We start from the raw sequence: 14,716 nt of genomic DNA on the forward strand, positions 1-14,716 counted from the left end.
TGATGGAGAGGAGGTATAGATTGGACATCCGCAAAAACTACTTCACAGTTAGGGCGGCTAGGAGCTGGAACCAACTTCCAAGGGAAGTGGTGCTGGCCCCTACCCTGGGGGTCTTTAAGAAGAGGCTGGATGCCTACCTGGCTGGACTCATTTGAGTCCCGTTTCTTGTTTTGGGGTTTTGTTGTTCTCCCGCCCTGGTGGGGGGTCGGGCTAGAAGATCTACTAGGTCCCTTCCGACCCTAAATCTATGAATCTATGAATCTATGACTTGTCCAAAGTGAGTGACACAGCCAGACACTGGCAGGCTTACTTTCTTTCATGGCAGCAGTAGAGCCCCTGAAAACCTTGTCAGGCATTTGGAGGCACAGACTGTTATTGCTGCGATTTTTTCTGGGAGTCTGGACAAAAGTGCAAGGTGCTGTACAAATGTTAAAGAAAGCTTGGCCCTGCCCCTAACACCTGTCAGGAATTCAGGTGTTAGGAAGAGGAGAGAAACAGAGACAGACAGGGCCTAAGGGTGCTTAGATTCATTCAAGGAAGTCTTCCAGTGACCCTATGGCTGCCAAATGAGTACATAGGTTCCCATCTGCTCAGAGCAGTGCTGGCATTGTACATCCCCTGGATGACTGGAATTTGCCAACCTTTTTGCCTTCTAGTAGGTCTCCCGCTCCACTGACACTTGTGTCTTGATACTTTAATACCTGTTCTTTCTTGCCCTTCACACTACCCACTTCATGCTACTCCATGTTGCTATTCTCTCTCCTCGCCCTCAGGATTTGGCCCCTTCCTGCCTGGAACAGCCTCCTTCTCTTGTGTGAAGTATCCATCATCTCTAATACTGAGCCCTGGACCAAGCCTTCCTCCACTGACCTCTGCCCTGCCCCTCTCTGCTGCCCTCCTCACCTGATTCTTAAGCACTCTGTTCTCTGTCTTGTTAAGGATCTGAGTCTGGGAACTACCAAAAACTGTTGTCTCCCCTGAACTCTGGGTTGCGAGCCCGCTGAGAGAAGGGACTGGCCTCCCTACATCTTGTGAAGCAGCAGTATGCTCGTGGTATACAGGACCCGGGGGAAGAAGGCATGCTCTCCCAGTACCTCCATGCACAGATCTCTCCCCCTTCCCCTGCAACCACAGGGAGGCTCTGCAATGGTCAGAATGGCAATGGGACAGATCCTCAGTGAGTGTAAATCAGTATTGCTCCCAGTCAGCAGAATTATACCAGCCAAAGACCTGCTCCAATATATCACATCACCCTTCTACTAGCGGCAGGTCTTCTGTCTGAATCGAGACAACACATAATTCAGCCAGAAAATGCCTCCTTGGTTGTAATTGTTCTGAGGGTTGAGAAGTAAAACACCTGAATGCTGCCATACTGATGTGTTTTATTAGGTGTATGAATAAATAATAATCCTAGATGCTTCGCTAGTGCTTTTTCTTGATGTTAGGGTACTTCACAAGTTCCCATTAATTAATTTGTCCTTTCAATGGCCTTGGAAGGCACAGAGCTGTTACCAGCTCCTTTTCGGAGGGGACACCTGAGGATGTGGGCAATGAAAGTGATTTATGCAAGGTCACATAGTTCTGCAAAAGAGCTACAAAGAGAGCCTAAGAGTCCTGACTCCCAGCTCTCACTCCAACCATTAAGAAACAGTCCTACAAAACAGAATGCTGCACCCTGATACAGGGGTCTCTGCCGGGGGTGGGAAGCTTTAAGGTGCCTGCCTCTAGGCTATATGGAAGAAATGCATCTCCCCAAGTTTGGCCAGTGCTTGGCACTGTGGGGTATGTTAGCTGGCTGTGCTGACCCAAATGAAGCACAGCATTATGTTTGCATAAAGGATCTAATCCATGCTGGAATTAGCCTGTGGATTTTAAAAACAGAGGTGACCAAAGGCTGTACTGAAACCTTTGGGTCACATCGAGCCCATGGTGGCCTTGGAGGAGACTGTTAGTGCTGATGGCACTGTTACATGGAATGAAGTGGTATTTGATAGCTGGATCCAAAAGCTCTTCACATTGCAATGATACAGGAAAAGGTCCATAGCATCCAAGTGTCTCAAGAGCAAAAAAGGATTCTGCTGAGTTTTGTATCTAGCTAGTCCTCTTCCTTCCCTGCATCCAGGCAATGATCCACAGCAGTCAATGAACCAAGCATAGTCGCAATGCTGAGTAGCTAATGACTTCCTTGAGGAAATGATCAGCAGCATGACATTGATTGATGGCCTGATCCAAGGAGTTGTCAATCTGGATCAATTACAGCTGGAGTCTGACAGAATTAGACACCCATCCATGACCGAATGGGACTTGGGCACCTAACAGCCCAGGTGGCAGCCCTCCACTACCCTCCTCTGCAGAGGTGGTGCTTTGAGTGTGAATGTCCTCCCTGCTGTGGGGGCTTTACCTTGTGCAATGTCGTCAAAGGTGTTCTGATTCACCATCCGCTCCATGATTTTGGCTGCCTTTGTCACCTTGGTTACATCATCGCTCTGTCAAGGACAAAAGGGAGGAGAGATTTTATATTGGATGTGTCAACCAAACGAGAAGTTAGCTCCCTAAAACTAGCATCTACTGGAGACCCCCTAACATGAAGTCTCTAGTCCAGGGGTCTTCAGGTCCAATGTAGATAACCAAGAGCAAAGGATCTAGATGTTCTTTAGAAAATCACTGGCAAGTCCAGCTGGAGAGACACACAGATCAACAGCAACAAACAATAATAGCCTGTGCTGTAGGAGTCGCACGTCGTGCTGGGGATGTTCAAAGGCACAGCAGGCACAAGGCTGAAAGTCACTGAGAACCTGGGCCCTCCCTCCCTTTGTGGAAAATCCTGTCCTTATGGTCAGTGCTGCTGTGCACAACAAATGCACCAAGATGCACAGTATGATGCTGAACACAGGGGCAACAAAGGGGAGAGAGCTGCTTTTCAGACCCATCTCTCAGTTGCAATTCCAGGGAAGGGCCCAGATCCCCTTCACTTGCCCCCTTCTCCAAAGTCTGGAGCAGTCCAAACCCATAGCTCAATCCTACCTACAGGTAAATGGTAACTGTACCAAGTCCATCAGGGTAACAGTGACTTGTTTAAAAAGGGTGGGTGCAGAGACCTCCAAGCAACTGCCATGGAGTTTGTGTCTATACCTCCGTAGGGTACAGCATGGGCCCATCCACACCTCCAAAGCTTCCCTCCCCAGAACACGGTTAGGGTACAAAGGCTCCAGTAGGGCATCCCCTGTGGTTTGGAGTGCATCAATGCACCAGCATTTACAGAGTGCTTCATTCCATATTCAAAGTGCTGTAAACATGAACTAATCCATGCCATCGCTCTGGGGGACTACTGCCCTCCTCTTCTACAGAGAGGAAGGTGAAGCAACTTGCCAAAGGCAATGAAGAAGAGACAGCAAAGTGAGGAATACAGCTCCAGATCTCCTGACGCCCAGACCCATGCTCCTTCCTCCAGCCTACCTGCCATCACACCGAACATGTATCCAGTATCAGAAGCTTGAGGAAAGCTTTACTAACCCCAAAGTGCTCACCAGTGCTACCACCCTTACAGCACTGCTAGTCACAAATACCTGCAGCCATGCCCTGGCAGACAGCACAAGAGGTCTCAGCTTAGAGATTCATGTCACCCCACCCGTGCCTGTGTTGGGTACTGTGCAGACTCAGGGGGACCCCATCTCCCTGACCCAAAGAGCTTGCCATGCAAGAATCATTGAATCAGAGAAGTGGGGTGGAAAAGACCTCCAGAGGTCATCTAGTCCAACCCCCTGCCTGAAGCAGGATCATCAACATAGGAAGTACAAAGCGGAGCAGGGAATCAAACATATGAACTGTGTCAGTATAATACAGGCACAGACTTTCACCGTCAGGTCTTCAGTCTATCTGTACGCAGACCTTGACTGAAAACCTCTAGATGCCAGAGAACAATAACCATGTCCACAAAAACTTCATGGATCTACATTGGTTGGACACGTATTGCAGGACGGGCCCACAAATATCTGCTTGTGAAAGAGCATGTGTAGGCAGCGTGGTTCTAACTTGTCCACTTCACTCTAGAGTCGAGGCAGTAAAGATGATCCTAAGAAAACTAGCGGGTGTTGCTACAAACAATCCCATGAAAGTCTCCGTTATTTCTGCACCCTGGAATAGCGTAACTGAGGGAGAAGGCACCAAGGACTTCCTGTCCCCCACAGACAGCTGCTGCTCCTGGTCTGAAAGGCTGCCTAGCCTTGCCCTCTCCATGCCCATGCAAGATATTTATACATTTCTAGTGCTCTCAGCATGACTCTGCGACCCTGGCAATCAAGGCTGCATCCCCTTCTGGGATTCTGCGATTAGCTACCAGGGAAAGTGCAGCAGCTGTGCTCAGGGTACGGTTCGCCATTCTCTCTTCTCGGGGATACTTGCCTAGTTGGAGTTTGTGAGATGGCAAGGTTGGGATGCCGATGTACTTCTCTCTAAGTCCAGCCCTGCTCTGGCCCCCTCCCTCGCTATGGAAGATGTGGGTGTGTGAGCTCAGCACTCACTCTTTCTGAAGCTACAGAGTTACCTGCTCCTCCTTCCTTCACTACCGCAGACCAGCCGGCACCTCCAAGTAACATCATCTGGATGCAGTGGTGACTGCTGACAAGGTGTCAAAATATCCCTTTAGTTGAGGACAGGCAGGCACAACCCACACAGTGCTGTGGCTCCAAGTCCCCCCCTTCCTCAGGTCTGGTTATATGCACTAAGAAATCAAAGATTCAATGAAAACAGGCAGCCACAGCCTCCTCGGGCCCCCTTCTCCAGATGGCTTAGCCCAGATCCCCTCTCTCAGCAGGCCACTCTGACCTCGCTTCTACCCAAGGGGCCGCCTGCTTCGGCAAAACCCGGTAACTCATTCTCAGCAAAATCAGATCTGCTTCAAGGAAAACCCGCCAGCCTCTTATACTGACTTCAGAGGAGCTGTGAGGCCATTTGCTCACAGGGCCTTTATTTACAGAAACTGGAGATTCAAAAGCGTTTACCCTGCAATGCAGAAAAAATGGTCCAGAAGGACGAGAAGGGGCGTAGGTCAGTTTTCTTATTAACTAGCTAGGCTGAAGCTTTTCAGCCAAGCAGCCCTGAATAACAGCACGCATGGCATTAACCTAAACCCAAGGCAGCAGCTTTCCAATTGGCTGCTTCAAGGTTGATTATTCAGGATCTGATTAGGTTTGCTCTTCAGTGGAATACTGATCTCTTTAAAAAGGCCCATCTGAAAAGGATTCCCCCTCTGTGAGCTGCTTCTGGGCTGACGTTCTGCCTACAATCCCCAGCCCACCACCAAACTGATTTATGCTGCTTGGGTTTAAGTAAATTATATTTGGAAGAGCAATAACGTTAATGGAATCATATGTTCTGACTGGATAATGGTCTGGGAGTCTGGAAATAGATGGCTTGGCCTAGCCATCATGTTTCTTTTCAATAAGTGCTTTGCATTTGCTGGTCAGCGGCTGGCTGGTTGCAGTGTATAACCCCATTAGCCTGGTTGCTCAGCTACTAACAAAGCAGGATTCTGCTGGTGTCCAGGAGACTGCTGTCTGACTGCTATTAAATCAGGAACCCGGATTAAAAAAAACAGTATGCAAGAATCCCGTTGATGCCAATTAAGTAATGGCTGGCACCTCCATTGACAACCAAGCTACAACACCAGACCTCTCTGCTTCGAAGGATCTTTAACGTGTAAGAGGGAACCCTCCATGAGCACTTACTGGGGGCTAACATTCTCACGGCATCCCTGCTCATTGCCAACACAGCATCGCCAACAGGCAGTCTCCAGGGGAAGTATTTTCACACTGTGAGTCTGGGACCACAGTAGATGTGATGTAGCCCAGTGGGTAGGGCCAAGGTTGGGACCATGGTACAAGCTGAGGGTTAAAGGCCTAGAATAGGAACCAAGATACCCATCAAAGGTCTGGAGCCAAAATGTGCACTTGAGATGCACTGAATCTGGGAGCCAAAAGTCTAGCGACAGGCTTAGAATAACAGCTGCTGGCTTTGAGTGTTGACCAGCCATGGAGCTACCTGGGACTCCTGGGATCAAGTACTAGAGGTGCTGCTCCCAACAGCTGGTTCCACAAAGAGACCATGTCTGTGGCTAAGCTGCGGGGATCTACTCATCCAGCACTGGCTCACAGGCCTCAACTGACTGCTATTAAGCCAGGAACCCGGAGAGCATGGATCATCCGTGAACTGCTCACCACAGCTATGCGATGGAGTGTGCCACTGCTCACTTACGGATTTGGGAAGGCTACCCTACAATACCTCCATTATCCAGTCAGGCAAAACAGTAGAAGGAAAAATGGCATCACAGCACCACAGAACTGAAAGGGATGTCTTGGGTCACCAAGCCCAGTGTCCTGCTGTCACAGGCAGGAAGTCATACAGTTTCCTTCTTTCACTTCTTGCTGCGCTTCATCTTCAAACTCTTAGTTTTTTTCAGCCCGACTACTCTGTTCTGATGGTTAAAAACTTCTAATTTCCAGCTTAAACATGTTTATGACCAGTTTGTCCCTATTTATGTGTTCTTGTGCCAACACTGTTCTGTAGCTCAACTAGCTCCTCTGCCTTATTAGTGTTGCCCCCAGATGACAGATCCCCTCTCAGCTTCTGTTTTGCTAGCTAATTAGGCCAAGCTCTTTTTGTTCCTTCATCCTTCCCTTTCCCCTGATTATCCTCCTATTACACTGGTCTCCAAGTGATTATGTGACTGAGTAGGACAGCCAAGTCTTTCTTTTCTCCGCTCTTTCCAACTAGCAAGCTTTCAGCTTGTAGCATATTTTTTGTTATTAGTCCTTAAGTGCATACACTTGTACTTTATCCTATTATTTCATCTCATGCCAACTCATCGGACATTATCGCCCAGGACCATCCCAAAAGGAGGAAGAGTCTGCTGCAGGGTTCTCCGTACTTAGAAACCTCATGACAACAAGAAATGGAGAAGCAGGAGCAGCGGGAGCAGCAGAAACAGCGTGTCATGGAGCAAATCAAGACTCCAGCACCACCCACCCTACATGGAAACACATGTCTGAACTGCAGCAGAGTCTATCAGTCCTGGATAGGCCTCAAAAGCCATCTTCAGACCCACAGATAAGACAATCATGGAAGACGATTATCCTCAATTGCGAGGGATTGTCAAAGAAGACATTTTATCCCATTTTTATTCTTCCAGGCCCCAAAATCATTCAGCTCTTCCCATATTCCAGTCCTCCAAACTGTTGACAGTGCTTCCCAGCCTTGTATCATCAGCAAGTCTGACTTACACACGCTAGCCAAGGTCACTAATGAAAATATTAAATATGATTAGTTCCAATATCGATCCTTGAGACTCCACTAGTAAGCTTCCTCCAGACTGATACTTCTCCTTGAGTACAACCCACTGCCATTCTCCCCCTCTTTACTGACCTTACGCCCCATCTTCTGGTTTTGAAGCCCTCAATGCTGTACCTTCAGAGGGACCACTTAAGGAACAAGGTACTGCTCCACATTTCACTTCTGCTTGCACAGCCCCAGTGCTAGCTATTAGGGAATTGCCTGTGCCTTGTATACCCCTGGAATTTGGTTCTGGCACCTCTTTGCTCTGAATTCTGCAGACTGATCCTGGATGACAAAAAGAAATGTTTCCTTCCACTTGTACAAAACGGACTACTCTTTCAGCTTTTCTGGGATCATGTCTGGAAAGCGTTAACAGTGAAAAGGAAAATACTAAATGGGATCATCAAAGTATCATTTTAAGCTTTCTGCTGTGGTCAATGAAGCATGCAGCAGTTTGTATTAATGTAGCCTCATTGGTACATTTCCCCATTTCATTTTAATGACCTGCTTTTGGCAGTCCCATCCTTCTAGGCAAGTAATGACATTGTTGACTTGGGCCCTATCCTTATCAATGGAAGTAGTCCTTACTCCAGCACATGCAGTATTTCTGATGATAAAGCTACCTTTTTTTTCTTCCAAAAGGCCCATTAAAAAATCGCACTTGATTTATAGGCAAGGTTGACTTAGAATCAGGTCCTAACTGTCTTGACTTCTGAACTTGCAGGATTCTTGTGCATGCAATAAAAATACCCCATCTTGACATTTTTTCAGTGTCATTTTTATTTTCATATTTTCAAGTGCATTTAACCCTATTGGTTCTTTCTTTAGTTATCTGACTCGCCTGTTGGATTTTGGAAAGTCCAGAGTAGTTCATGGTCATTATCCCTAATTATCATCTATTTATAGTTGGGGGGAAAAAATCTCTGAAAACATGGGATCAATTATACCAGTGCCGCTCACAGTTTGGCCCTATGGGCCAGATGAATAGTGCAGGGCTGGCCTGTGGGCCAGATCAGGCCCCACGCCACCTCCACTGGCCAGGATCAGGCTCTTGGGGGGATCCATGCTGCCTCTGCTGGATCAGGATGGGACTCTGGAAACTCTGTATGGCCTCCTGGGATCAGGCTCTGGGAGCACTGTGTGGCCCACCCCCACCCCGGCCAGATTTGGACTCCGTGCTCCTTCTGCTGAGCTGGGATCGGGCTTTGTGGCTCCATATGGCCTCCACCCACCTGAGATCAGGTTCTGGGGGCTCTGCACTGCCACCGATGGGGCTCTAGGGCTCCCACACTGCCCCTCCCTGGCCCTCGCACACCAGGATTGGGCCCTGTGCCACTCTGCATGCTCGATGCATCACACAGGACCACAGCCTTCAGGGCTCCCCATGAGATCCATAGGAAGCTCCACAGGCTGGATTACATGGCACCAGGGGGCTGGATCTGGCCCGTGGGCTGGGGACTGAGCAAGCAGATTTTGCTTGTCTGGGTGGTTGGTCGTCCACTTTATAGCAGGTTGCTGAGTTAAGGACAAGACGCTTCGCCCTTTGCTAGTTTTTATTCCACAGGGTGCTGCTTCTTCACTGCCAGAGCTCATCAGTGCTCTCACACAGCTGATCGGAGAAGCTGTGCCCCTTGAAATTAAAGCTTCAGGAAACAGGTGGAGGGCATCCATAGTCTGGTATAGCTGTGTGCTATGGCTGTAGTATGGCTGTACTCCCACAAAGAGGACTCAGACCCACAAGTGTAAATGTCAGACAATAATCTCTGGCTTTCCTACAACACCTTAATTGAACTTTGGGAAGACTAACCACCATACAAATGTAGCCAGCTTTCAGCTACAGATGCAGCCATTGCCACGATATTCATGTTCCTACAAAAGTTATCAAATGAACATATGGCACATACCTGAGACTCTAGAGAGGTCAACTTTCCTCCCCTCCTCTTGTCTTCTTTCTTTGTAACTAGGGCTCTTTGCTTCTCTTTCTCCTTTGACTTTTCCAGTTTCTGAAGTTCCTCCACATAAGCATCATAAATCTCCCACTGAGAGAGACAGAGAAAGAGATGGGACTTACAGGCAATCTCCTTACAACTTTTCTTTCCTTTTTATGTCCTTGTGACAAGGTATTTAGCAGAATTCACAGATTTCACTGGAATCTGACAGGCTTTTTTTAGTACTCTGACTCCACCTCTTCCCTGTACAATGGGTTCATTTTTTCCCATATTCAGTAAATGACAAGTGCATTAAGCATTTGCCTCAATAATTTCTAATGTTGCATGACAAAATCCCATTGTAACTGCGCAACAGAACCTAAAACTTGGACATTGGCCCTGCAGTCCAAAACCAGGTCAAGCTTTCAAAAGGCTTCCTGCATTGCAGAACCTCACATATATGGAATGCCTTCCCTAAATGAACCCGTGAGTATTTTTTCTTGTGTTCGGAAATTATCCATTATTTATGGAGTGCTATATTATAAAGAGCAGAGCTAACATTTTATAAATATGCAAAAACAAAATACCTGCTCCAAGATGCTTTCCAGTCTAATTCAGAAAGACCAGACTGATAGATTATAATTCAAACACAAAAAGGAGAAGGGAAGTAAAAGGCTTCACCAAATACATGCAGTAGAGCAGTAAGGCAAGGAAGCAAGAGGGCAAGAAGTCAGAGAAAGTTTCAAACATTTAGAGTGCTACAAAAGGAAATGTGAAAGCAGGAGTGGGAAAAGCACAAAAGCTTGAAGGAAGCGTATGGAAAACATAGGGAGCAACAGAAAAAAAGAGAACTGATTAAGTGAGAGTCTGTTTACACATTTCATTCCATAAGTGGATAAAAAGACAGAGCTGAAACATTTCCTCCCGATTTTCAATGTTTTCATCTAAACGTTCAGGTATGGCTCGATTCATTTAACAGGTCCATTCTCCCAATTTCTCAGGTTATCCTACTATCAGAAAAGGGCCAGAAGAGAACTCCTTCAGCCAGCTACATGCTATGAACTACAGTTAAGAAATAAATAGGAACACATTTTTTCCACAAAATAAAGGTGAATTTCTCTTCTCTACCACATATTTCTATTAGAGTTTCTCAGTTAATGTAGTCAAGCTAATACCTTGTTTTGCACACTGATGCGTCTCTCATACAATGGACCAACCAACACAAATTGGGCCTATTTCCATATCAGTAAAAATCACAAACACACCAGCTGAGCATTTATGAAGCAATCGGTAAACGTGGTTGGATTCCATATACAGTGCAAGTAATAATGAGCTCCAGGTGTAAAACATGTCATCCAGTGGTTTTTAACCTGGGGTCTGCGGACTGCTGGAGGGCCGCAGACTATGTCTAAGGGCCCATGAAAGATGACTACGATCAATCAAAAGTATGTGAATACTCCCCTTCCAATGCAAAGGGGTCCACAATGAAAAAATTTCCATTAGAAATTTTTAGGGGTCCACAAGTGAAAAAAGGTTGAAAACCACTGTCCTAACAAATTATGTTTTTCAAAAAAAAATTTTAAGACAGAAAATACCATGTATTAATTCAGGACAGATCTTAATCTGAGTAAACTGGCATAGTCTTGCTGCCTTTGAAGGACTTAAATAAAATGTATCTAGCCTGGATCTAGATCTGACCCTCCATGGTTTTTTTTACAACAAGTCCTGCCTGTGGTTTCACTCATTATTACAACTGTGGCCTTTTGCTCTCTGAGATGGTTTAGGCAATGGATGGAAAAACAATTCTACACATTTCAAATGCTTGTAAGCGCTCCTAAAAACTCCACGGAATGGGAAGAAAATCTCTGGAGGCTCCTTTTCTATATACTAGACAATCCATTCAGGGTTAGCAAAGGGTATAAGTTTGCCAGGCTGGCTCATAGCTGACTGGGAAGTGGCCAACAGCTGGACCTAGAATCTCTAAGACTTGCCATTAGAGACATGGGCCCTTAACAGGTTTATTTATTATAACTAAGACGGAAAAAGTATGGACAACCAAACATATGACATTCTTATTCTGTTAGGTCTTGTTTTTGGGCCTACCATCAAAGTATCTGAATGCCTTCTGCTTATATTTTTAATATAAACAAGATGGCTTAAATCAGTACAAATCAAGTTTGCCAATGACACCAAACTCTGGGGTAAAGCATCCACACCTGAGGACAGGCAGGTGATCCAGGAGGATCTTGACAGGCTCAGCAAATGGGCGGACGAGAACCTGATGGTGTTCAACACCGAAAAACCCAAGGTTCTCCACCTTGGGAGGAAAAACCTGCAGCATCCTTATAGGCTCAGCAGTGCTACGCTGGTTAGCACTACAGATGAAAGGGACTTGGGGGTCATGAGTGACCACAAGATGAACGTGAGCCTTCAGTGTGATGCTGCGGCTAGTAAAGAAAGCAAAATGCTGGCTTGCATCCAGAGATGTTTCACAAGCAAATCCCGGGACATCATTCTCCCCTTGTACTCAGCCTTGGTGAGGCCACAGCTGGAGTACTGCATCCAGTTTTGGGCTCCACAATTCAAAAAGGACGTGGAGAAGCTTGAGAGAGTCCAGAGAAGAGCCACGCGCATGATCAGAGGTCAGGAAAACAGACCTTATGATAACAGGCTGAGAGCCATGGGACTCTTCAGCCTGGAAAAGCACAGGATCGGGGGGATCTGGTGGCCACCTACAAGTTTATAACGGGTGTTCACCAGGACCTGGGGGAATGCCTGTTCACCAGAGCGCCCCAATGGATGACAAGATCAAATGGTCACAAACTCCACCGTGACCGATTCAGGCTGGACATAAGAAAGTACTCCTTCACTGTCCGAGCCCCCAAGGTCTGGAATAGCCTGCCGCCGGAGGCAGTTCAAGCACCACTTTGAACGTCTTCAAGACATATTTGGATGCTTATCTTGCTGGGATCCTATGATCCCTGCTGACTTCCTACCCCTGGGGCAGAGGGCTGGACTTGATGATCCTCCAGGGTCCCTTCCAGCCCAAATGTCTATGAAATCTATGAAATATTTTCTCAAAACCAAGACGTGCTTTCCCCACTCCCATCAGCATGTACAGAATATAATAGGGAGGGGGTAGTCAACTTAAATTCGAAGTCATCTTGGATTCAGGTAAATATGATATTTCTCTCCATTTCCTTACAGTCCCCCTGACCTCCTTTCTTAAACAGACAGTAAAAGAACTACTGCGTACCTGGTTAGCAGTGGCTGAAAAGTTGGCTCTAGGAGGAGGCTCCATCTGACATGCTCTTTCCTGGAAATTAAAAAAAAACAAATTCAAAGAGTGAATAGCAGTAAAAATGTCACCTCACTTAGCAAAAGCATTGTCTCACAAAAGACTCCAGCTGTGGAAATTGCCTAGAGGTCTTCAGTTCCCAGCAGGGAGAGAGGGAAAGAATATGCAAACAAAACTATACCCAGTACAGGGGCAGGGCTGTGATTTTACTCTCCATTCGTATGGTGACCCTAGAACCCTTGGAGAGAACACACTACAATCCAGCCAGTGACCATTTCCCTCCATCACCATCTTACCCATCCCAGCATTTTACATAGATGACCATTCTTGCCCCCTCTAATCTTTGCAGGCGGGACATGGATTTGGTTGTCTGCTCTCCATTCACAAAGGAAGAATTTGAACATCAAGTGCTCATGTATTTCCGAAAGGGACAGCAGTGGCAGCCCACCCGCAGCGGGTTGTTGAATGTCTGCGAGGCCCTCTCGCAAAAGTTGAACTGGTTGGTGAGCTTCTGTTCTTTTGCTGGCTGGGGAGAAGGCTCCTCTGCTTCCACAGGTTCAATCGTTTCTGCAGCCTCTGCAGCTTCTTCTGCTCCCGCAGCCTAGGGAAGAGTGGAACGATGCTTAAGTAAAAGGTTGTGGCATCTCTATCATTGCAGGTTTTTAAGAGCAGGTTAGACAAATATTTGGCTGGGATGATTTAAGAATAATAAGAGCTGCCATTTACTGGGTGAGACCATAGGTCCATCTTGCCCAGTATCCTGTGTCACACAGTTGCAGAGACCAGAGGCTGAAAGGGAGTGAACTGGGTCTGACCAGGGTTTTTTCCACTGTTCCCCTCTCACTTGCAGCCTCCAGCATTTATGATATAGGAAGTTCTGATTCAGAGGCTGTGCCCCTAACCCCCATGCTCAATAGCTAGATTTTAAATAGGGATGATCATGCCTTCAGCAGGAAGCTGGACTAGATGACTTCATGAGATCCCTTCCAGCCCTGTTTTTCTATGATCTAAGAACAAAAAGGGGCAGAGATCTCTCTTCAACTTCCAAATGTCTATGCCTTTGGTTGCTGGAGTCCCAGTGTCCAGCTGAGAGGACCTGTTACTCAGGCCCTATGTACTTCATTGATGAGACAGAAGAATAAATGAATGTGGCTTGTGAAGTCTACCAAAACAATGGCTGAGAGATATAACTGCACAAGTACATCAGGGGAGCACATATCAGGGCGAGAGAAGAGCTACTGAAGCTAAGGAACAGTACTGACACAAGACCAAATGGCTACAGACTCACCACAAATGGGTTTAGACTGGAAATCAGAGGGCATTTTTAACTGTCAGAGCAGTGAAGTTGTGGAACAGCATCCCCATAAGAGCAATGGGGCAAGAAGCCTGACTACTTTTAAGTTGGAGTTTGATAAATCAATTAATGGGATCATGATACGGCTATGTGCAACAGCAGGAGAGTGGAGTCTGTGACCCATATGGTTCTTCCGTTTTATGTTTCATGTCCATGTCTATGTTGCATGTCTTTTGTCCCTGCAACAGGGTTAGTCTATACCGCTCTCACAGTGACACCAGGACAGTCATTGAGAAACAAGTCTCACCTATTTGTTCCCAGTATTTCATGCACCACTGGCTGAACCGTGTCCTGTTGTCTCTCTTTGCTGCCTGCCCAAGCATGCTCTCAGGATCTCAGTCACAGGGCCTGCTCCTGGGATCAGCACTGGGCACCCTTGGCATCATCCTAACCGCAACTACACATTTGCCCAGCAAGCCACACATGCAGTGTGGGAATGGGTAGGTGGGGCTTGCTTCTCAGTGACATCTCAGGATGGACACAAAGATCATAAACACCACCAATGATCTGAAACAAATCTGCCCTAGGATCCCTGTTGTGTGAACAAAGAACCAGCTCCCCACTGTGTGCTCCTTCCTGACTGCTGCCTTTGGGTTGGGCCTGTGGCAGAAAGCCACCTTGGTTTCTCCCCAAAAATCTCTGCCCTGTGACACTGTGATTTAAATCTCTGTGCTGTGACCATTCAGTTAGGGTGGGCCCAGCACACAGGGGACCACACCCTCAGCCTGGCTCTTTAGGGAACTGGAGCTGGCTGCTTTCCTGAGGGAGGGGGAACCCTGCTCCCTCTGCCTACGTGACTTGCATCAC

General features: G+C 47.0%; 1 protein-coding gene across 2 annotated transcripts in view; it reads right to left on the minus strand.

Moving 5' to 3' along the window:
* Nucleotides 1-14,716, minus strand: part of DNAI1 (dynein axonemal intermediate chain 1) — a 239,635-nt gene that overhangs the window by 196,182 nt on the left and 28,737 nt on the right. For both annotated transcript variants that reach the window (XM_019518064.1, XM_019518063.1), the window contains exons 7-10: nt 13,004-13,156; nt 12,514-12,573; nt 9,234-9,368; nt 2,402-2,486 (exon numbers count right to left, since the gene is read on the minus strand). In XM_019518064.1, the coding sequence (XP_019373609.1) occupies nt 2,402-2,486; nt 9,234-9,368; nt 12,514-12,573; nt 13,004-13,156 (433 nt within the window). The remainder of the gene's footprint in view (nt 1-2,401; nt 2,487-9,233; nt 9,369-12,513; nt 12,574-13,003; nt 13,157-14,716) is intronic.

This window comes from Gavialis gangeticus, unplaced genomic scaffold, assembly GCF_001723915.1.
Source record: "Gavialis gangeticus isolate Ggan-Ray unplaced genomic scaffold, GavGan_comp1, whole genome shotgun sequence".
NCBI lineage: Eukaryota > Metazoa > Chordata > Crocodylia > Gavialidae > Gavialis > Gavialis gangeticus.